The 22259-nt window shown below is 39.0% G+C and overlaps 1 protein-coding gene across 1 annotated transcript in view; it reads left to right on the plus strand.

Annotated features, from left to right (window-relative positions):
• Window positions 1-22017, plus strand: part of hdac11 (histone deacetylase 11) — a 38202-nt gene extending 16185 nt beyond the window's left edge. Inside the window, exons 7-11 of the mRNA XM_073468471.1 lie at window positions 980-1056; window positions 1293-1355; window positions 14587-14683; window positions 15603-15781; window positions 18066-22017. Of these exons, the coding sequence (XP_073324572.1) occupies window positions 980-1056; window positions 1293-1355; window positions 14587-14683; window positions 15603-15781; window positions 18066-18308 (659 nt within the window). The 3' untranslated portion in view covers window positions 18309-22017. The remainder of the gene's footprint in view (window positions 1-979; window positions 1057-1292; window positions 1356-14586; window positions 14684-15602; window positions 15782-18065) is intronic.
• Window positions 22018-22259: the final 242 nt, after the last annotated feature.

Genomic DNA, 22259 nt, shown 5'->3' on the forward strand with positions numbered 1-22259 from the left:
GTGGCACAGTGTGTGTTTCAACTTGCTGTCAGAGAGAAGAAAGAGCAAGAAAGCACAGCTGGTGTCAGTATCTATGCTGTGGAACAAGAGTATTAAAACAGTTTTAAATATTCAGTATCAATATTTATGGATATTTTGATATTATTGACAACACTGTTATTAAGTAATACTAACAGTAAAATGTTCTTCATATTTATGGTGATACCATCTTTTCTTGGGTGTTTTAGCACACAAACATTTGCATTTCTTTGCTGACTCATTACTGTCAGTGTCTGGACTGTTTGAGTAGGAGGTCTGGGGCTCCACCCCCCCCCCCCAGTTTATGCCAAGCAGGGAGCAAAAAAGCTGCATCAGACTTTTTACTTTGTACCTGCTGCTTACTAAGCTACTTCAGACACTCTGTTGATTAATCAGGGGGAAAGATTGTTCTGCATCAATAAACAGGATTTTAATAAAGATATAAAGGCTATTCAAATTGGTCTGACATCTGCATATTGTGTATCTTGACACTATGCAGGCATAGGGGCTTTATAAAAGGCTGTTTTTGGGAGCCAGGCAATAAATGATGATCATATTTCACCTGTCGCCTTACTGGCCTTATTAATATTCTGGTCTACACTGTAGGTTAGTGAACATGAGCATAGTGGGGCAGAGGGGACTTTAACTCTTAACCTGAATGAATGGGTATCATCTCAATTTAAATAAAGCTCTCCTCACAATCTTTCTCTCCACCCTTGCACATTGCAGCTCTTCAGGCATTTAAAGAGCAATTGGACAGTCCCATTCTGGTGTCAGTACACTTATTGTTGTACCACAGGGGAACATCAGCCATTTTTATAAGCCACAATAAAGTCAATAACAGCCTATTTTAAATGGCTAGTTATGCTCCTTTAGAATAATAGAATTCTCAGATGTGCAGTGACCTCCTGGATTTGTCTAATGGCCCTGACACTGAGCCAGTGGATTTTCTGTTTCCCAGGAGGAGGCTTCCACCACTGTTCCAGCGACAGGGGAGGGGGCTTTTGTGCCTACGCTGACATCACTCTGGCCATCAAAGTAAGACTGATATTGTGCACAATGTTAGCTCTTTGGAAACATCCAAACACTGGCTATGGCACATGTAGGGAGAAGCCTATTTGTATTTACTCAGAGGTCCTATTTGATTAAAGCAACATGATGTAGAAATTGGCATTTTGTGGGATTTGGCACCCCCCACTGTTTCTGAGTGCAATCTGAACTGTGAACATGTCATCTTCAGAGAGAAAGCTAATATTTCTCCATTCATCTCTCAGTTTCTGTTTGAAAGAGTGGAAGGGATTTCCAGGGCCACCATCATCGATCTGGATGCTCATCAGGTGAGCCAGTACCATTACCTCTGTCCATGTCACTGTGCATCACTGCTTAGGAGCTGACATTCATGACAAGACAAACCCCCTTTTTACCACCATTCTAATCAATGAGGCACCCTGAGGGCCAAATTGGCCCTTGCTGTCATATTCAGTGGAACGTATCTAAAAACATCTCCACTGGCTAAGTACAGCTAAGTGTATACCAGCTCTGGATAATAATTGACTATCACTGGGTTATCTGCTGTATGTCAGATGCTTGTATGCTTGTGCCACTGTGTATGTGTTTAAGATATCTTTGAATACATTATCATTAAGGATGCAGATTTAAAAATAAGATTTATTGAACTTAACATTGGCTGGGCAGCCACAAAATCATTCAGTGTGCAGGGGTTTATAGTCTTAATTGAATAATACAACAACAACACAAAAATACCATTCGATCATTCATCAGTACCTTTGTTCTTACAGTCTGTGACTCTCTCCCATTAACAGTAATTTAAAAGAGTTCTTGCAAAATCAAATGATAAATCAGAAAAACATCTAAAATGACTTAAAATCTTTCAAAAAGATGAAAATCCAGATCAAAAGAACTCTGAGATATGTTTGATTCTGTCTGAACTACAAGTACAAACATTTTTGTCAGCCTTGTGGCTCTCAGTCAAGGATCTGACACTGTCATTTCTGCCACTCTTTCTTGAATTATGTTATCGTGGCTATTTTTCTGCATGTAGTGACAAGGAAAGCTCTTTACTCCTGACTTTCTTATCATCTCTGAATCAGGGAGTTTGCCCAACTGGTCTACATGTGTTTTGTAGACTTGGAAAAGGCCTACGACAGTGTTCCCCCGGGGGAGTACTGTGGAGGATACTGTGGGAGTATGGGTACCAGTCCCTGTATAACCAAAGTGAGAGCTGTGTCAGTATACTTGGCACTAAGTCAAGCACGTTTCCGGTTGGTGTTGATCTCCGCCAGGGTTGTCCCTGGTCTCAAGGGGGGGAGGAAGGTGTCCAGTTCAGGAACCTCAGAATTGCATCTCTGCTCTTTGCAGATGACATGGTTTTGTTGGCTTCTTCAGTCCGTGACCTCCGGCAGGCACTGGGGTGGTTTGCAGCAAATGTGAAGTGGTCAGGATGAGGGTCAGCACCTCTAAGTCTAAGGCCATAGTTCTCTGCGGGAAAACTGTGGATTGCCCCCTCCAGTTGGGGGTTGAGTGAAGCAGTTTCAGTGTTCATGAGTGATGGGAAAATGGAGCATGAGGTGGACAGGTGGTTTGGTGCAGCATTGGCAGTACGGGGGGGCTGTGCCGCACTGCTGTGGTGAAGAGGGAGCTGATCCAGAAGTCGAGCCTCTGTTTTACTAGTCCATCTATGTTCTGACTCCCACCTATGGTCACAAGCTGTGGGTGGTGATCGAAAGAATGAGATTGCGGATACAAGCGGCCAAAAAGATGTTTCCTCTGTAGGGTGGCTAGGCTCAGTCATAGAGATAGGGTGAGGAACTAATTCCGTGGGGAGCTTAGAGTAGAGCTGCTGCTCCTGAGCATCAAAAGGAGCCAGCTGAGGTGGTTCGGGCATCTGGTTAGGATGCCTCCAGGACGCCTCCCCTTGGAGGTTTTCTGGGCATGACCAACTGGGAGGAGAACCCAGGACAGACCCAGAACCCGCTGGAGAGATTGAATATTGAATCTGGCCTAGGAATGCCTCGGGATCCCCCAGGAGGAGCTGGAAAGCGTTGCTGAGGAGAAGGACATCTGGAATACCCTTCTAAGCCTGCAGCCTCCCTGACCTAACCCTGGATAAGCTGAAGACAATGGATGGATGTATGGATGGATGGATGGATGGATGGATTGATTTATAGTCATTTAAGCAAAGAATTAAAGGTACTTGCACTGGCATGTATATGTTATATGTTGTGAATTGTCAGATTGCCGGCATTTGCTAAGTGTTGATGAAGAGAGATTCAGAAGGATGCGTGCAGTAGTAAAAAGCAAAAAGCCCCTTTCCCACATGCACTGTAACTCAGGATTTATCCAGAGTTTACCAGGAGGAGCTGTATGTGTGAACACAAATGTCTATATTATTTTCTCCGGAGTTTACCCTGCCAGCTCCCTAGTCCTAATTCCGGGTGAGCCACATGTGTGAATAGAGCAGACAATGAATTGACAGCAAGTGAGTGGGCGTATTGATGTGTAATGTGAGACATGTGAAAAAGGCGTTTAAACTACTCATCTGGCCCATAGTAGATGCCAATATTAATTTTTTGTTGTTGCTTATTTTGTGGTAGAAAAAACAGAGAGGTCTTATAAAATATTAACTGAACTGTAATTTAAAATCACTCAGCCCTTTATTACACTATCTTTTAGGGTTGTCATGATTCTCCAAATTGTTAGAATATCAAGTCTTGATTTGTAAAGATCAGCAGATCATTGGTTTTATGCCCTGACAACGATCTTTTTATGTTTTTTAAAAGATTGGCTACATGGTATCCACACAAAGACACACAGCAGACACAAACAAGATGGCTAGGCTGTAGAGAGAAAAAAATACTGGGAGTATCGCTGATCGTGCTTTTGATTTAAATAATTGAAAGCGAATGATAATTTTGATCAATTTTTGATTTAGAAACAAAATCGTGACACTCCTACTGCCTTTGAAATGGCCCAAATTTGATCATACACATTTATGGAATAACCTTAATACTAGAGACCATCTTGTGATGGGATCACACCAGTCTTAAAGCCTGTCAGGGTCTTCATTACTACATCATCACATGAGTACTCTGTACTCGTGGGTCTGACTACATCCATCTTTAAACTCTGCTTGTATCTTGCACATTTGTGACACTATTGCCCTGACAAAATCTGTCCACAGACAGATAGACACTTGGCAAAGGACTCAAAATTGCTTCTGTAGTAATTACTGCTACAATATATGTCTCCAGGACCACATTTTGTCATGATGACACATTCTTTTGAAAAGTAACTGCTTTAAAAGCCCTTTTGGCCTGCTGTACAGCTACCTACTCAATGATAAGATTGTTTTGGTACTTAAAAACTGATGGCAGGGATGTCATCAGTCAGTAGCTCATCAATGTGCTAGCACAAAATTAATGTGACCATCAGATAAATGTCCTATTATTTACCGATAGCAGTCAACAAGGTGCATCGGCCGATAGCAATGTTCTGCAGATAAATTGGTGCATCCCCCACAGTATGTGCTTCCTCTTTGCTACTTTTTATGAGGTCAGTTAGTGGACTGAAACCCCCCTAGCTGTACAGAACATGACTCAACATTTTTGGTGAGTCTGATTATCATATTTTAGTCTTACGTTGTGTTTTCAACATAATGACTTGTATCCACCACCAATTAACCCTGAGAACTGTGTTAACATTGATGATTTCCCAAGTTCCCAAGGTCCATGGCTATATTCCAGGAAATAGGCTTTTTTCATCTTGAGCTACGGCTCATTGGCAATGATGTGCCTTTACCCGTTGACACAAGCACAGGATCGATACAGATACTGAGTAAATAATTCATGAAGAAGAACAAAAGAGCAAATCTACATGAAGGCATGGAATGCCCCTCTCACCAGGTAATTGGGCTGAGAGAAATATTGTGGATAGGCAGTAAAATCCTAATTGCAGCCCTGGAACATGACAGTTAAAGTGCTCTTGTCCTCACATAAATAGAGATTATGGCCTAGACAGCTGTGCTGCTTATTCACCAAATCAACAGCAAAACAATAATGATCAATTTTAGGTTCACTTTATAACAAGCTTGAATGGAGCCCTGCTGTGGAGGCATAATGCTAGCTGTCTGTTAGGAGCTGTGTGTACAGTGTGAGCTGTGTGTGTGTGTGTTTATGTGTGTTAAGGCACCCTGAGGATGATTCTATCAATGAGTCAAATACAGATTTATAGACCATCAACCGGTAAAAGTAACACTTTTACTAAGTAAAGACAAACAGTGATAGCTGACCTTTCCATCAACATTGTGTGAACAAAACAAACATCACTAATACTAACTGTTTGTGTAAAGAGCACCTCTGAGGTGGTGTTGATGTATTAAACTGCATTATATCAGTGTTTCTTCTATTTGTCAACTTAATTTACATATGGATGAGTGACAAATTAAAAAAAAATGCTGAGTCACTGCTATTTTAAAGGCTCATTGAATGGTTTGACGAATATTTCAATAATGTCAATCATATTCTGTAGCACTCACAGTCAGTGGACCTCTGAACTTCTGATTACCTTTGGGAGATTTGAATTTGAAGGATACCAAAACACTGCAAAGCAGAGATCCTTTATCGCCATTATTGCCTGGTAATCAATTCAATTTCCCCGTTCTACCAGTATGTCTACCACCCTTTTCACCTTTTTTTTTCTTGTTGGAGACTTCTGAGTCCGAACCCCCATGTGGCCCCTTTGGAAAGAAATTAGGATAGTTTTTCATGCAGTGCTAATGTTTGTCTGAACCCAGCACTCTTCACCACCAACATCAAAATGGACAACAAGGGAACATCTTTTATAAGTCTTCTAAAGACATGGACAATCTGCGGCAAAAAGCGCTGAAGCTGTTTTGGAGGCTCATAGGAGAACACCACCTTACTAAGACACTGACTTTCTTCACACTGTGGCGCAGTCTCCTGCCTAATATGCTAGAGGCATGCCAAATGTTATATATTGACATTATAGGTGGCCATGTTAGAGACTGTGACAATCATGGGCAATCACATTCAATACTTTGATTCCATTTAAACACAGCTCTCACCATCATGACGTGCTGACAGTTAGTGAATCCTGTGGAGTGTTTTCCTCAGAGGAAACTTACTGCTGTTGAACGTGTTCAAGATCCTACAGTCACCATGTTCTCTGTGCATAATAATGAGTGATTTTATTTGTTATCACAATGATCCGTAAAATAACCATCTGCAGTTCAATGCCACCATAGTGCAATAAATAAGATAAAAGCAGAATTTAGAATGCTTCCTAATTTTTGCTTGTTGTACTTTCATCTATTTCTGTAATGACCTTTGAAATAAATCAATTAGATTTGACTGTTATACATGTAAGGGATGCTGTTCTCTAAGATTTCCATTATTAAACAACATGGAGTCCATTAATTCCTGATTATGAACATTTTAATGGGCATAATCCCATAGTCCATGTCAGAGAAAACAAAATAAAATACCACTAATTTATATTATATGGGTTTTGTGCTCAAAATGTAAGGTTTTTCACAAGCAATAACTCAGTTAATCTGGCTGGACTTGTTGCTCATCGCAGCCACATGTCTGCTCATATTGCAATTAAAAATGTAGAGCTATAGATGTGCTGTGTGTTATTGTAAAATGATAGTGACAGGCACCACTCCAAGGAGATGGAACACACACCTGCTGCCTTCAGGTAGCTGTAAAGAGAGTACTAACTGTCGTTGATTGTAGAGCTGCTTACTATTATAATTCTTGTTCTGCTTCGCTGGCATTGATGCCATGAGCAAAATACAACTTCTTTTTCCTGTGTGATCACATGTCAGCTGGTTGAAAACAAAATGAAAGTGGAAATTTATCATGAAGTGATTTTAAAGGAGGTTTAATTTGTTCATACATCTGTCTCTGTGTAAATCATCTAGTTTTTGGTCCCTCAGCAGCAGCTAATATTCTGTTTCTCTACATACATCAGTCAAGTCACTAAATTAAAATTAATAGATAATGAACATAATGCTGTATATGTGTAACATTTTGAAGAAGCCATGGCTCTTGTTGATCACTTCCTTTTTACCAGTGGACAAACAACATTCCTTTTAAATGAAAAAGAAAATCTTCTGTTTTTGTAAGCTGGAGTCGTTCTGTCTCTTTAATTTTTTTGTTAAGTAGTGATAGATGGTTTTAATATTTAATACAGATGTTTAAACTTGGTAAGGGTGGATATCTGTTTTTAAAAACTGAAGGAAGCCAGCAGCGAAGGCTTTTGGCTGACACTAACAAATTGCAGTGAAACAGCAATATTTTCTTGTACAGTGTGTGGGGGAGAGGATAAGACTAATAAGACTGCAGGCAGCAGGAGCTCAAGCAGCATATGAGCTGATTTATAGTCCCAGGCTGTCTGCTAGAGGCAGAGCAGAGCATTCACTAACATGCTGAATTAGTCATTGTCTCAAGTAAGCCTGAATGAGCCCTGAGTGCAATGTGAGTTTGTCGGTTTAGCTATAGAGTACAGTTAAAAACTGATACTAAAACTCATAGTGATTTATACACTATATATTGAATAGAGATGTACTAGCAATGATGCTGATAGGTTTTGGAAATTCAGTCGGTCCCCAATAAAATGTGTTATCTCAGTCAGAGTGCATTACAAAAACAGGATGAAACATTGGAGCTTACAAAAATGCACATGGATAACATCTCAGTGAGGAATTACATATAGAGGGGACCATAAATAAAAATGCACTTTAGTATTAGCTGCTGCATTGGTTCAAAAAAATTCGACTGACAACAAGTGATTGTGGTTAGCTGATGAGAGAAGCTTCAATCTAGGGGCACCAAAATGTGTCGCACCAGCCCTGCTCTGACAGCGCTGTCAGCAGCCGAACAGGAGAGACGCTGTTTGTCCGCTGGGAACTATGAGCAGGAGTGATGTTTTCACATCACAGGTGACGAAGAAAGGCGTTGAAACGGGAGCCTGAGGCTGCAGGTAAAACATACTGATGTAGGCTGATAAAGAAGTTGTGTGTGCTGCTTAACTGAAAAAAAAAAAGATGAATAGTTGAATGTTGCTATTGAACAGCCAAGTCCGATTTGACTGATAAAAACCTCAGTTTCAGGTACAGCTCTATCACATCACCCTGATACACTTAATAGTTATAAAACAAATAAACTTAATAGTGGTTTATTGCTATGGTTTAAACATCGATCAGAGCGGATTATGACAGTGACCTAGGTAGTTTATTCACCGATACCAAGTTGGTAGCTTTGATTGTTGAAATCTGTGTGTCAAGCATTGGTCTAGTTGCAGCAGAAATGATCACATAACGATGACTGCAATATGCACACGGGTCGCAGATGGTCGGAAATAGTGATCAGCTGATTTTTTTTCTCTCTTGATAGGGAGTTTCCTTTTATAATTATTTCAGTACAGATTTGTTGTTCACAATGTGGCATTATCAGAGATAAATTATGGTGAGTCCACTGAGTTCACTGCGTTCTTTCAGATTTTAATGCGCCAAAGATGCAGGACGTACCTGTCAACATCACTGTACTGGTATAGCAGTTTTACTGTGTACCATGATGTCAGCAATTGCGTCATCACTTTTTTTTTTTAACAACATTACATATCACAGTTTTCAGAGGGCACCATGAACGCAGCACAGCTGCTGGAAAATCTAGCATGAGCTGGTAGCTGGTAACCAGCTTGATCAGTTTGAGCTGGGTTTTTGACAGCTGGTAGGCCAGCTGACAACTACTACTGGTGACACCAGCTCCTATTCTAACCAGCTACCAGCTCCTATTTTTGCTACTTCTTGTTGCAAAGATGAACACCTGTTAACATTCACCCGCTTGTAGAAACTACTTTTTGGTTTACAGTTGTTTACAAAGGAAGTACTGTGCCTAGCTTAAAATTGTTTATACATGCAATACTTTTTTTTTTTACAGAAAGTCACATGTTATGTTTAGATGCATAATTGAAATGAATTGAAATTTCTCATTTTTATTATTTGTTACTATATTATTATTTCATCATCTAAACATTGGAACAAGAACAAGTGGGAGATATATTGCTTCTGTTGGGGGGTATGACCTTAAAGTAATTTAAGGAAATTCATAAAATAAAATACATATATAAATAAAATAATATCATCCTCGACATTTTGAAATATTCTCAAAAGTCCTTTTTAAATGCTAGGATTGGGCAACAAAATCAAAATATCACAATATTTTTGAACAAATAGGCCCTATTTAGATATCAATTTTGTAACAATATTGTAGGGATGACTATTGATACAATATACTAACACAGTGAGATTTCTGATCAGTAATCATCAGTAACGTGGATAAAATTACTAACTGCGTATGTATTATAAAAAGAATGATCTGGTAAGTTCAGAGCATGACATCACTTTACTGTAATGAAGCCTTTGAAACCTGGAAGAGCCAACACTTATGTCATATCACAATTTAACAATATCCAAGATCTAAGACCACACACAGTCCCACATCACGATAACGGTATGTATCATATATATTGCCTAGCCCTGGGTAGCCCTGTGACGTATCTCCCTTCTTTTATGTCTGGAAGACAACACGATTTTGAGCAACCACCAATAATAGAATGTATTTTTGAAGGATGAACACGTTTGTTGTGGTTTTGGTCACCAGCAAAAAGTCAACAAAAGTACTTGAAAACTTGTTGCTGTGAATCCTTCAATACATGTTTTTTTGTTTTGGTGCTCAAAATCATGGTATTTATCTCTTTCTGGTCTACTTCATTAATTTTAGAGCAGTACACTCCTTGTGAAGCTCCCAATCTTGCTCCAAGGAAATAGTTTATAGACAAAACTTGGTGGAGGTTACGCTTGCATATGTTGATGAAGGTTCTCAGTCATCCAGGTCATGGTAATTCTATGTGCTGTATCGTAGGCAACTGGACTTGTTTCAGTTCCTTGAAGACGTTTCACCTCTCACCCAAGAGGCTTCTTCAGTTCTAACTAACTTGAGGGGAGTTTGCAGGTTTTCAAACTCTGTGTGGGAGTGTCCTTACAGAGTCATTAAGGACACGTGAGAGCTCTTGAGTTTCAGAGTCGTTAGGGCCACTTGTGGGTCGTTGACCCAACCGGCCTTCATGTGGGTTGCTATGGAGGGGTTGTTTTTGTTTTGGGGAGCCAAAACAACCTCTCCATAAATGAATGGCACAACACAGGAGGGCCAACTCCTCAGGTCAAGACTCTGCTGTCCACTTACATCTGAAGAACAATCATTCCTTTGAGGACAATAATGTAAATATCTTGTCCAGAGAAGACAGATGGTTTGAAAGAAGAGTAAAAGTTTTAATCCGTGCTGGAGGGAACCCCACTGACTTTCCACAACTGCAGGTAGTTGCCACTAGCAGGATTCATCATGAGGATGGCTGCTTCACTCAAAACTATTTTACTATATGCATCTAAACTGTGTGTATGGACTTTTGATGAACATGTAGAAGAACATTGAACATAAATTAACATGAAATACTAACCGATCCTGTCAATGAGTCAGGAGTTTTGAAAAGTCAGTGAAGGTTATCCAATGTTCCTAATGTGCAAATGCGCAAGTGGCTTTCTTAATGACGAGCGTCACTGCTGCTGGGAGATCACTGGAGGTGATGTCATTAATATTTTCCTTATTAATGACATATTTTACCCACCTGCGTCCCCTCAGCTATTAATCGAATGATCATTTTTATGACCTGTCCCGCCTGATCTGCTCATCACTATTACACACAGACAGGCACGCAGCAGCACACATCATCATCATCATCCTCCTCCTTCTCAGTTAAATATCAGTGTATTTGCTCATACGCAGTCAAACAGAGTTGTTGATGGGACTGATGATTGTGAAATGGTGGGGCAGAGGGTCCAGCAGCTGAGGACCACCTCCCTGTCCCTCAGCGAAGACCAGTGCCACTGTTTAATATGCTCCATGTCTTGCTGTACCTGGCTCTTAAAAGGAATGGGAAGTGACACTTGGATTTGTTTGATTTTTTTTATGTCTAAAACACACCCTTGACTATTTCAGAGTCTAAAAGCAACCCCTTTGAGCCATGCGCCTAATCTTGGGCCCAGATTATTTGCTGTTTAATATATAATAGTAAAAGGTATTTGGGCGCACCCTAAACATATGGAGCCAGATCAAGGTTACAAGGTTTGTTGATTCAAAAAAAAAAAAAAATGATTGAAAAAATAAAATTTGAAACTGAAAGTTCAAGTTTTGAACTGAAAAAACAGGAAAAAAACTGATAATCTGAAACCAAAAAGAAGAGATTTAAATGTGAAAAAATAAGATCTGAATCTGAAAACATTTAATCTGCAACTGAAAACAATAAGACCTCAAATATGAAATGATATATAAATAAAATTAAAAATAAATAATTTATTCAGAATATCAGAATTAAATCAAATTTTATTTAAATTAAAATTAACATTTTCCTATACTTTATTTTGAAAATGTTTTTGATTTTTTTTATAATTCAGGATCAAATTCAGATCAAAACTTGAACTTTCAGTTTCAAATTTTATTTTTTCAATCAAATTTGTCACCCCTGTTAGGATTTCAAACGTTTTGTCAACATTCAACAAAAATCTGTGGCACTTCACATCATTTCACATATATTATTTTTATATGTTTTACTCAATCATCTGATCTTCATCTAGGGAATACATGCCTAATGTTCTGAAAATTCAAAGACAGACTTGTAAACTGTTGTTTTATGTTATTAAGTTGTAATAATTTAAAACAAAGCAAGTTGTTAGGACTTTGAAAGTTTTGTAAACATTCACATATTAAATGTGGCATTTAAACCACTTAAATCTTTTGCTATACATGATCTCAAGTGTTTCCAATGTATTTCTAGTCCATGCATGTATTAACAAACTGAAAGCTTTTGTTCAGGGATGCATTAAGTCAAGGGGCTGGAGAACAGTGCGCAATTTCCTTTTATAAATCCCAAATCAACTTGGAAATGTGCACACATGGATCAGCTCTTTATCCCGCCCTCTCCACTCCTAGATTCATCCATAAATGGTCAATGCAAATGGCCTTATAAATGTTAATGCATGAGAATGAGCCACTGATCAATACAGTAAATCTTGGTCACAACTGAGAGTAAGACGAAGACAATGTTTGGGGTTTCTTTTGACACAGAAAACGGGGTGTTTTAACACTCGTTATTCATTATTACATTCAAGTTGTCCTCCAGCAGTGCGAGGACAGTAAAAGACTGCATCCATCATGCAGCATTACCACCATCACTCACCACCACAGTATTTATATGTTTACAGCAGTCAGACTGACTGTTCCACTTGCCAAAATTGCGACGATCAGTGGTCTCCCCCATCCTGAGATATCATTCGAAAATGGAAGTTTGATAAGTGAACACTATTTATTAAGTTTTGTTACAGTGAACTCGGCCTGCATTATGATTAATTTGCTTTGTGCGCCGCACAGTGTGTGCCACAGCACGGCAGTGTTCACTGCAGCAATGTTACACACAACAACTATATCAAAACCAAAATCATACTTGGTGATATTTGCACAGTATTCATTCTTTAATGCTATTTGATGTAATCTTGAATTTCTACAATAGCGATAATTATTAGATCAGTTAGCCACCACCAGTCCAGTCCTCTCCACTGCGCTGTGCTCCAGAGGTGAATGTGATGGTGAGACAGTGCTGATTACTTATTGATTCCAGATTTGAGTTGGCTTTTATCTTTTAAAGCTGAAAGGTTTTTATGAAGAAATTATCCTTCACTGCAAGTCCAAACAACTGCTGGTCTGAATGTTCTGTGAATCCATAATTAACGTTTGATATGAAGTGAAATCAAATGTGAGCTGCATCATGTGTAGAATAATGCCTTTCACATTTATTTTGTACAATCGTGCTTCTATTAAGCACCTGACCATTTCTGTCACCAATTCCCCTTGCCTTCAAGATCCTGTAAATTTATTACACATTTCAGCAAGTATTTTTTTTATAAATCCCATTTATGCTTAGAAAGTAACGAATGCACAATACAGGCTTGAAATGTGCATACGCTACTTTCTAAGGCTAATAAATGAGGCCCCTGGCCTCCATATCATCTCAACTCCTGAGAATGGACACCTCGTCTAGCATTATCTCTTTCATGTCTTGTATGTTTAACATGCACATAAACCAAAGTTTGTGGTTTTAGAGGGAGTTACGTAGGGTAACTTTTGGTGTTGCCTAAGAAATAGATACAACACATTACTTCCCGTAAAACCACTTTTACATGTATGTTTATGTACAGGTCAAACAAATTGAGTTACAGCTTTTCAATTAGTGAGCTTCAGAGGTGTTGGTAAGTTTATTTTTAAATATTTCACAGACAAAGGCTAGCTTTTTCCCCTGCTTATAGTCTTTATGCTAAGGTCAGCACACATTAAAAACACGCAAACATGAGAGTGTACAGATGTTCTTATTTAACTCTTATTTAACTAAAACAAACAAACAAATAAGTGGATTTCTCAAAATGTAGAATGATTCTTAATTCTAGTTTAGCATAATATTACATGATCTTTACTTCAAATGTGTGATTTTGCAGTCACTTGGGCATGATGTTCAGCTGACACTAAACTGTCCTGCTTGTCCCACACATCCTCCTTTTCATCCAGTAATACTAGACTTGGCACACTGCCCAATCTCCTCCTGACAGCAGCCAGACACTTACGGTGACAAATGAAGGACAGGAAATGAAAAGTGATGGAGTAGCCATGACATTTTTTTAGAAGTATTTTTAACATTTAGGGCCTACAGATGACAAGCCTATTTACCCCTGATGTGGTGCTGTCAGTCAATGCAGTGTGTCTCAGGTAAACGAATGGGTCTGAGTGACACCTGTGTGGATCTTGGCACAGTCAAGTGATGTTGTGGACTGTCAAAATGCTGTGAGTTATTGCCTGCTTTGTATTACACATGCATATTACTCATGCATGAGGCATCATCAAGGGTGAAAAAACAATTACTTCATTCAGTTCAGTCAGGAACGCTCTCGTCATAGGTTTAACCATTTATTGCAACAAGTGGAAATACAGTTATGCTTGGTGCTGATGGCCCCGCTCTTAGATGCTCCCTAAATTGACCAAGCAACTAAGCCAAAACAGGGGAGCACAATGCAGAAAACCCCCCAGCTTGAGCCCTGATGGGACTCTAAACTAGAAAGGTGGAGGCTGGGGTGGTGGCAGCAAGCTTGTCAGCAGCAGCACATGTGGCAGCATTGAGTCGGAAGGATATGAATGAGGACAGAACCATATTTTAATAGACTGCCTTGTGGTAAGAATGGCTGTGATTGGTATGTGACTGATTGGTAACAATGATCCATTCTACAGGCTGTCAGCTGATTACAGCTGGGGCGAATGACTTCTATGTCATGCATGAATGCAAAGCTTCATTTTGTTGTTGGAATGAAGCTGAGACAGCATCAACATGCCTTTGTTATTTGTTTCGACTTAACCCACTTTGTTACAGGGAAATGGACATGAGCGTGACTTCTTGGATGACAAGCGGGTGTTCATCATGGATATGTATAATCGCTACATCTATCCTGGTGATGGATATGCTAAAAGTGAGTGAAAGCACCATCACTTTTCTTCTCAAATGTGTTATTTTAGAATACTACTGTATTTTACCTTTGAATTATGAGAAATGTTGTCATTTCAATATCTTCAGACCTGTTCTTGCTGTTCTAGTATTATCATTTACTTAAATGTGAAGCATTCTGTAGACAAAATCAGCTCAACACTGCTCCTGATGTGTGGTTGGAGGTTGTCCTCCAGCTATCTTCTTCTCCTTTGCAATTAATTGAATTTAAGACATTTTATAATTGTCTCTCCCCTTAAGAAAGTGAAGTAAAAGTACATTCTGGCTTGTTTAAGATAAAAACCATACAGTCTCATTCTGCTTCATATTTTCCCTCCAAGACACATTCATTTCCTTGTGCCTTCAAAGACCAAAGCTGACAATTTTTGGACACTTTTTTTCTGTCAAGTGTTCTGGAAAAACTTGAAAACCACCAAGAACCCTGTTTTACATGCTACTGCGTTGTTCATCCTTGCTTTTGCAGCTTAATTCTGTTTGAATTTTCATAAAGGTCTCCTAATTAACCTTTTTCATCATTTGCATTAGCTTTTGGAAATGTACATACTAATTAATTAAAGTGCCGCTGCACATTTACATATCTTGGTATTATATAGATAGAGAAGCACAATTTCCTACTGTACCTGAACATTCCATTTGAATTCGGTTATCAGAAATTCATTTTGTAAGGCCTTTGTTGAAAGACTTCCTGTTGTGTCAAATACTGCAGCAATTACTAGCTTATGTATGTATATATGAGGCCTATGGATTCAGCTCAACAAAACTGCTACTATTTTATACTGGCTGGTTAGTTCATTGATGGCAGCTATGTTCTGTGGCTGTGGGATGTTGATCAGTGTGTTATCCATAATGCACCATTTCAGTCTCCATGTCTCTGCATTTCCAAGGAGCCATAAAAAGGAAGGTGGAGCTGGACTGGGGCACTGAAGACTCAGAGTACCTTCAGAAGGTGGAGCTCCACTCTGAAGGAGCGCTGAACGAGGTCCGACCTGACATCATCGTCTACAACGCAGGGACAGACATCTTGGATGGAGACCCCCTGGGAGGACTCTCCATATCACCACAGGTGCTGTAGCTGCTTTGTCACACACCAACGTAAATGTGTTTCAGAAGTGAGTATTGATCAGCCTGTAGTGACATGGCTACAGTCAAATACGCCTGTCCTGACAATGTCACCAAAAACTGAACATGGTAAACTTCATAAAGGTGGAATTTACGGTTGTTTACTGAATTGCAATAGATTGTAGAGGTATAACAAAGTGGCCACTGAGTGCTGAAGGTACAGTTTGTTTCTTTTAATATCCACTGACACAGAAACAAAAGTAAATGGCCCTAAATATTATGTTAACTCAGTTGTTGTCATGGAGAAGAGCTCTGTCCGACACATAGCAGAGCTGTAGCACATCCACAACACGTCATTGTTGCAATTGGGAATAAAACACCTAATCACCCTGAATCATCAAGTTATGTGTCATCAGGTTTCCACAAAGTAACATAATCTTTAGCTTCTTCTAGCTGTTAGTGAAACATGCAAGATAATGCTAAGCTCAGTAATGAGATGTTAGCTTGATGAATAGCTTTATATCCAACAAAGCCTTAAATGTTACCCAATAGTCCTTCACTTACCAACAACTAACATTGTCTTAGGAAAGTATGAACATTTCACAACTTGGTAACAAAATCAGGTACTGTATCTTTCAGCATCCTGAGTTACAGCTTCAACTTTTGTTGCATGACCTCTCGTTGTCTCCTTGCATCTTTTCTATGTCCACTATCAGCTATAACAACACCTACAATGGCAATTAAACTGGCAGCTCATGGGCCACATCCAGCCCACTAAAGCGTCCCATCCGGCCTACAGAAAATTCATGAATTCAGAAAATGTGTGTATCTTACTTTACGCACTGATGGAAGAGGCCCAGTCTATCCAAAGACTGATCATTGTTTAGCCTGCCAACCCCTGGCACTGAGCCAAAGTCTGTGATTTATAGTTCACCTGTTCTACAGAGTCAGATTATTCTCCAACTCCATCCTTTCTACTCTACTGTGGACGCACCATCAAACTGCTCAGCTTCCAGGCTGGCCAGTTCGTGGAGTTGACAGCAGTGCACTGACTGGATGATGGGAAGTAACTCCGACGTTGTTGGAGCATCTCTGAGCTTGTTTATTCAGGGCAAAAGGCGTCACTCTGGTTTATTTTTGTTGTCGTGAGTATTTTTGTTTGCTTCTTGGGATCCCAAAGAGGGGTTTTTATTGAGAGGAGAATTCATTCATTGGTAGTTGAACTGTGGGTTTGTATTAAGCACTGACTGCCATCCTGGCAGCAGTCTGAGAGAATTTTCTTGTTGGCTGTCTAGCTATCATTGTAGATGTTTTCACACTGCCCGTTCACACTGATATAGATAAATAAAAACGAAGGTGAAAATGTTAAACAAGAACAGGCTAACTAGACCTCAATTTTGTTTTTTTTGTTTTTTATTAACAGTGTTATAAAAATTCTGACCCCAGACAAATGTGCATGTGACCAGAAGGGGAAATGATTAAGTTTTGAACAATAAACAAACCAGAGTGCTGATGCTGATAAGCTATCAAGATCCAGGTTCAACAACTGAACTATCATCAGGGCAAAAACATTTTTGTTTATTTTACATTTTGGCAGTAGATACAGAGATAGAAGTGACACCGATCTGTAACAACTGTTGTGAAACTATGTGAATGTAGAAGGGGCAGTCTCAGCTGGCTCAGGTCACGAGAGCATGTCATGTCTCTAATTTGTCAGGAAATTTGAAAGTACACAGAGCTGATCCACATGAGCCAAATTTGGATGTATTGCTTCCTGTGTGCAGAGATTTCCCAAATACCAGAAAATAATTGGAGCAAGTAAGGTAAATCTGCTGAATGTGTTAATGGGGATGATACAGTGATGTGTGTTGCAGAGCAAATCATTGAATACAGAAACTCTTGGTTAGTGCAACTTTAATAATTATGTTCTGGTTGATCATGTGTTTATGTCATGCCTAATAATGTTTAAAATCAGTTCTTGTGCTACAAATTGCTCCATAGTCAAGAGATGTTTGAAACATGCTGTTTCCACCCTCAATCAAAAGACAAGCAGGGATATGTGTTTCTTTCCTCCCATACGTATGTGTTGCCCCGAGAGGCTTGGTGCTCCTCAGTGGAGAAGTGAGATATGGGAACCGCTTCCAGCCTCCCTTCTTTTCTCAGGGGAAGAAGGAAGCGCAGATAGAACTGTTTGCCAGCAGCCTGACACAATTTTGAGTTATGACTAATACTATCTGCAGCTGTGGGTCGACTGACAGACCAGCTTTTCTCTTGTCTTTCTCTTCCAGGGAATTGTGAAAAGAGATGAGATTGTGTTCAGGGCTGCTCGGCGACGAGGCATCCCCATACTCATGGTGACATCTGGGGGATACCAGAAGAAAACGGCCCGCATCATTGCTGACTCCATCCTCAACTTGCACCAGCAGGGTCTGATTGGAGCAGAGGTCCTAGAAGGGGAGGGATCATCATCACGGGTGACCAGCATGATGTGCAGCACTGGATCTGTTGGATCAAACTTCACTGCTGTCTGAGAGACATTTATCCTTACAGGTGTGTCATCTACAGCTGTGACATTGAAAGGCACTCAAGTAACTTTATATTATGTGGCAGCAGTGATGATATTGTTACTGCTGTCAGAAAGAAAATGTGTTCAGTGAAAACTTATGAAAGTCATGCAATGCTTATTTGTACATATATGACCAAAAAAAGGACCTTAGGTAAATTTTTACCTTTTTTATGCTTATCTTGGCAGTTACCCAAAGGGAATAATAACTCAAAGAGCAAAATGGTACTGAAAAAATAGTGCTCTCCTGACTACAGCTGACTTCATAAGCTCTCACATGCCACAAAAAGAGTTGTTTAATTTTTCATCAGTTGGAGAATAATGGGTTTTATGTTTAATGTGTGTCCGGGCAGAAGGACGTATTCTTTCATCTCAGGAAATGTAATTATGTCATTTGTGAAAGATATGATATATTAATAGTTCATGAAATGATAAAGAGGTTTGATGTTCTTACAGATACATGGGAAGTATATTAATTATCCTCCATCTGAGTTTAGGGTTACAGAGGTGAGACATGACAACTGTAACTATCAAACATAAACAAATGTTGAGATTTAACCTTAATTGTCTTCTGTTTTTTATAAGATAATATTGTAATCATAATAGAGTTAATGATGTTTTTGTGTTAATGCTTTTTGACCATTCAATCTCTGCAGTTAATGTTTACAGGGAGCCCAGTATGTTTTTACTGTGAGTACTTAATTGTTTTGTCTCTAACACATTTGACACACTAAAACATGTGACAGTTTAGAAAAATTACCATATTCCTGAAAGTCAGTGTTCCAGTTGCAGTGTGTTCCTGTGGTCTACAGATCAAAGTCCTAAAACTGCGAAGTGTTCAGTGATTAATGAGCAGGCCTGTACAGTGGAGCTTTTCGGTTTGACTTCTGATTGGTTTGCTGCAGACAGATATACAGAACTGCTCTAATGATGTTTACACATACAGTAGTTGTGTAAAAGAAGACAAAATGAATCTTTAAATAAATTGGATCAATATGATTAATGTAGCTGTTGGAACATACAGACACTAAAATATACAGATACACTAAAGACTCTCCATCAAACACAGACAGAATACTCAGTGTGTGTTTGTGTAATGTTAACTAAGCGTTTGAATTTCTGCTAAAACACAACTAACTGAAGAATTCTTTCTTCACTCATACATGAAATAATCATACTGCTGCATCATGCTAAAAGGTCACTTTGCATGTTGGTGGTTCCAAATCAGAATGAGAATTTAATGTTTGGAAATTTTCCATTAAAGAATTATTCTGGTCTTATAATGATATTATACTTGCTGAGATCTTGGAACGTGGTGACATGACTTAACAAGTCCAACAGGAGCAAAAAAGACAAGTGGTCAGATGATCAGACTTTTAAAGGAGCTCTGTTGAACTTCTGTGTTGTGTTGGAAGCCGGTCTTTAGTTAACGTTAGCAGATTACACCTCTAAAATAACATTAGCTTCTGTTTCTCTCTGTTTGCGGAGCAGAGAGAAGCACTGAGACGAGGCACTGGAGAATGTGCATAAAGTCACATCCTTTGAAAATCTGACCTGAGCCCTTCACAAAGAAATCATGCTGCTGGACTATCAGCATTAAACAACTTCAACAAATTGTACATAGGCAACACAGAGAGACAGGAAGGTCTCACTTTTCATGCCGCTAGATAATCTGCTCGCATATAGCCAATAAAAAAAAGTGATTAATACATGTAAATTGTTAAAGATCGTTACATAGAGGCCTACATTTCTAATGTGATTATTGATTTACATAGGTCTACTATGGTGCCTATTAACACCTGATTCACCCTTGTTGAAGAAACCATTACCTAGGGATAGGACAATATAGGATTATATTGTGGATCGCAATAAGAAAATACTCAGGATTAATTGATCATGGGGAATTTTCCATTATCGGGATAATTGTGAATATCCTCACATTAGTGACTTAAAAAAGCCACCCTAGTCGATAACCTACAGTCCTACATTGATTTCCTGATTTATTTTGAACTGCCACAGTTGGGAGTCTGCATTTGTTTCTTACCAATATGGAAGGTAAAGTGATTCCAGTATGTTTTGGTGCCATTTTAATAGTTTTAAGCATATTTTGACAATGATCAGAATAATATCATGAATTGCATTCATTTTGGCCGGGGTAATCATGACATCGTGAAATTTTTATATCATTCAATTCAATACCTACCATTAGCCTATCATAGGCAAGATTTAGAATCAGGACAATGGCAACAAACATTGCTGAGATGGTACTGCTGTAATGAGTGATGTAAGTCAACTCAAAGAAATAACTGTTAAATCTGTGGAACGTCAATCTTGGTTAGGGCAGAACACCATGTTTGGCTGAATGATTGAAGTAAAACGAAACAGCAAATTGAGACACAAAAAAAACAGGTAAGCCAAACTTGAAGAGAATATAAGGTTAACAAAAAAAAAATGGTTTCCCACAGTATGCATTGCAAGCATCCATCAAAGTGTGCAGTCCAACTGTTGGTTGTATCTCCAAATAAATTGCTAAACTGTTGCTTGATTTACAACCTGTCTGATTGTGTGATTGCTAAGGTTTCTTCCCTTCATCTGAGTTTGTTGTAGCACTTGTCACCATGTTTCTAGATCTCAGCAATTACTGTGGTGAATACTGTTCAAACTTACAGTAATTATAGGGAAAATAATAAAGCTGTTGACCAAAAAAGAAAAGATGTTGCTGTTACTCTAGATGTGGACTAAGGGTAGTTTCTCTGCATTAGATGTGTATTGCAGTTGAATGGACCTGAAGTAACAGCTCGCAGGTGCTGCTGTAATGATTGTCTAATGTTTTTCTACATTTGTTATCTTCCACTGCTCTGTCCTAGCTCTACTCGCAAAAGTAAGGGCAGGAGTACAGACTCATGATACATTAAAGGAGTGAAAGGCCTATGTTTGAACAGCATGTAGAGCTGTGTTTGGGTGCTTTTCCAGGAAAGGCACGCCATATTAGCGGTGTCAGTGCCAATTAGCTAAAGCCTCTGATCTGGTGTGCTGCTTTTGAATGTGGTTGAAAGGTTAAATGCAGTCTACCTTTAATTAGGACTCAGAATACATCACTCACTGTTTACAGGCCTGTCCTTAATACGAGATGCATTCACAGATTCCAGCTCATCAGCTTCTTTCTGAATCCTGTTTCTGTTTGAGCTGACTGAGTGTTATGTGCCAAAAAACTTTCAAAGCTGTACTTTATGTTTTTGGGTGTGTTTGTGGTTTGTGCTGACACTGAAAACGAGTACTATACATTCATTATGAATAAGTCCATAACAACCAAAAGTTCTGTTTTGCATTTGTTTATCTTTCAGTTTCTTTTATTGCCAATGATAAAAGTATAGTAAGTTTTGAAAACCCAGTTTATAATGCTCTGACATGTAGTTCAACATTTCTCTGAGTTTCCCCATTGAGTACTGCTTGTCCCATATGGGCCCCATATGATGTAATGAATATCCCACAGTTGTACCGCGGTGACTCAGTAAGAAAACATCGAAGTAAAACGCCTTATGTCATTCAGTTTTTCCTGATGCATGCTGTTGTTAGTTTCAGCTCATTTTCTTTGCCTGTCAGTAGCTCATTGGCTCAGTCAAAATCTTAAAAGTATAATATGTAAGAATTCTGCATTAAAATTTCTAAAAACCTAAGTAGACCTTTGTGATATAATTTGTTGAGTTGTTTGCTTACATTATCCCAAATGTTTCTAACAACGTTAAAATCCAGAGAAATCCACAAGTTTACTCAAACTAACGGTGCTTTTCATTAGGTCGCAACACTTCCAGGAGAGGGAAGTCATGAACAAGGAGGGAGGGAGAAAGAGAGGGAGCGAGGGAGAGAAAGAAAATGAGTCCATTGTGTGTGTTCTCTTCATGTTTGTGACATATTCTAC

Source organism: Pagrus major, chromosome 6, assembly GCF_040436345.1.
Source record: "Pagrus major chromosome 6, Pma_NU_1.0".
NCBI lineage: Eukaryota > Metazoa > Chordata > Actinopteri > Spariformes > Sparidae > Pagrus > Pagrus major.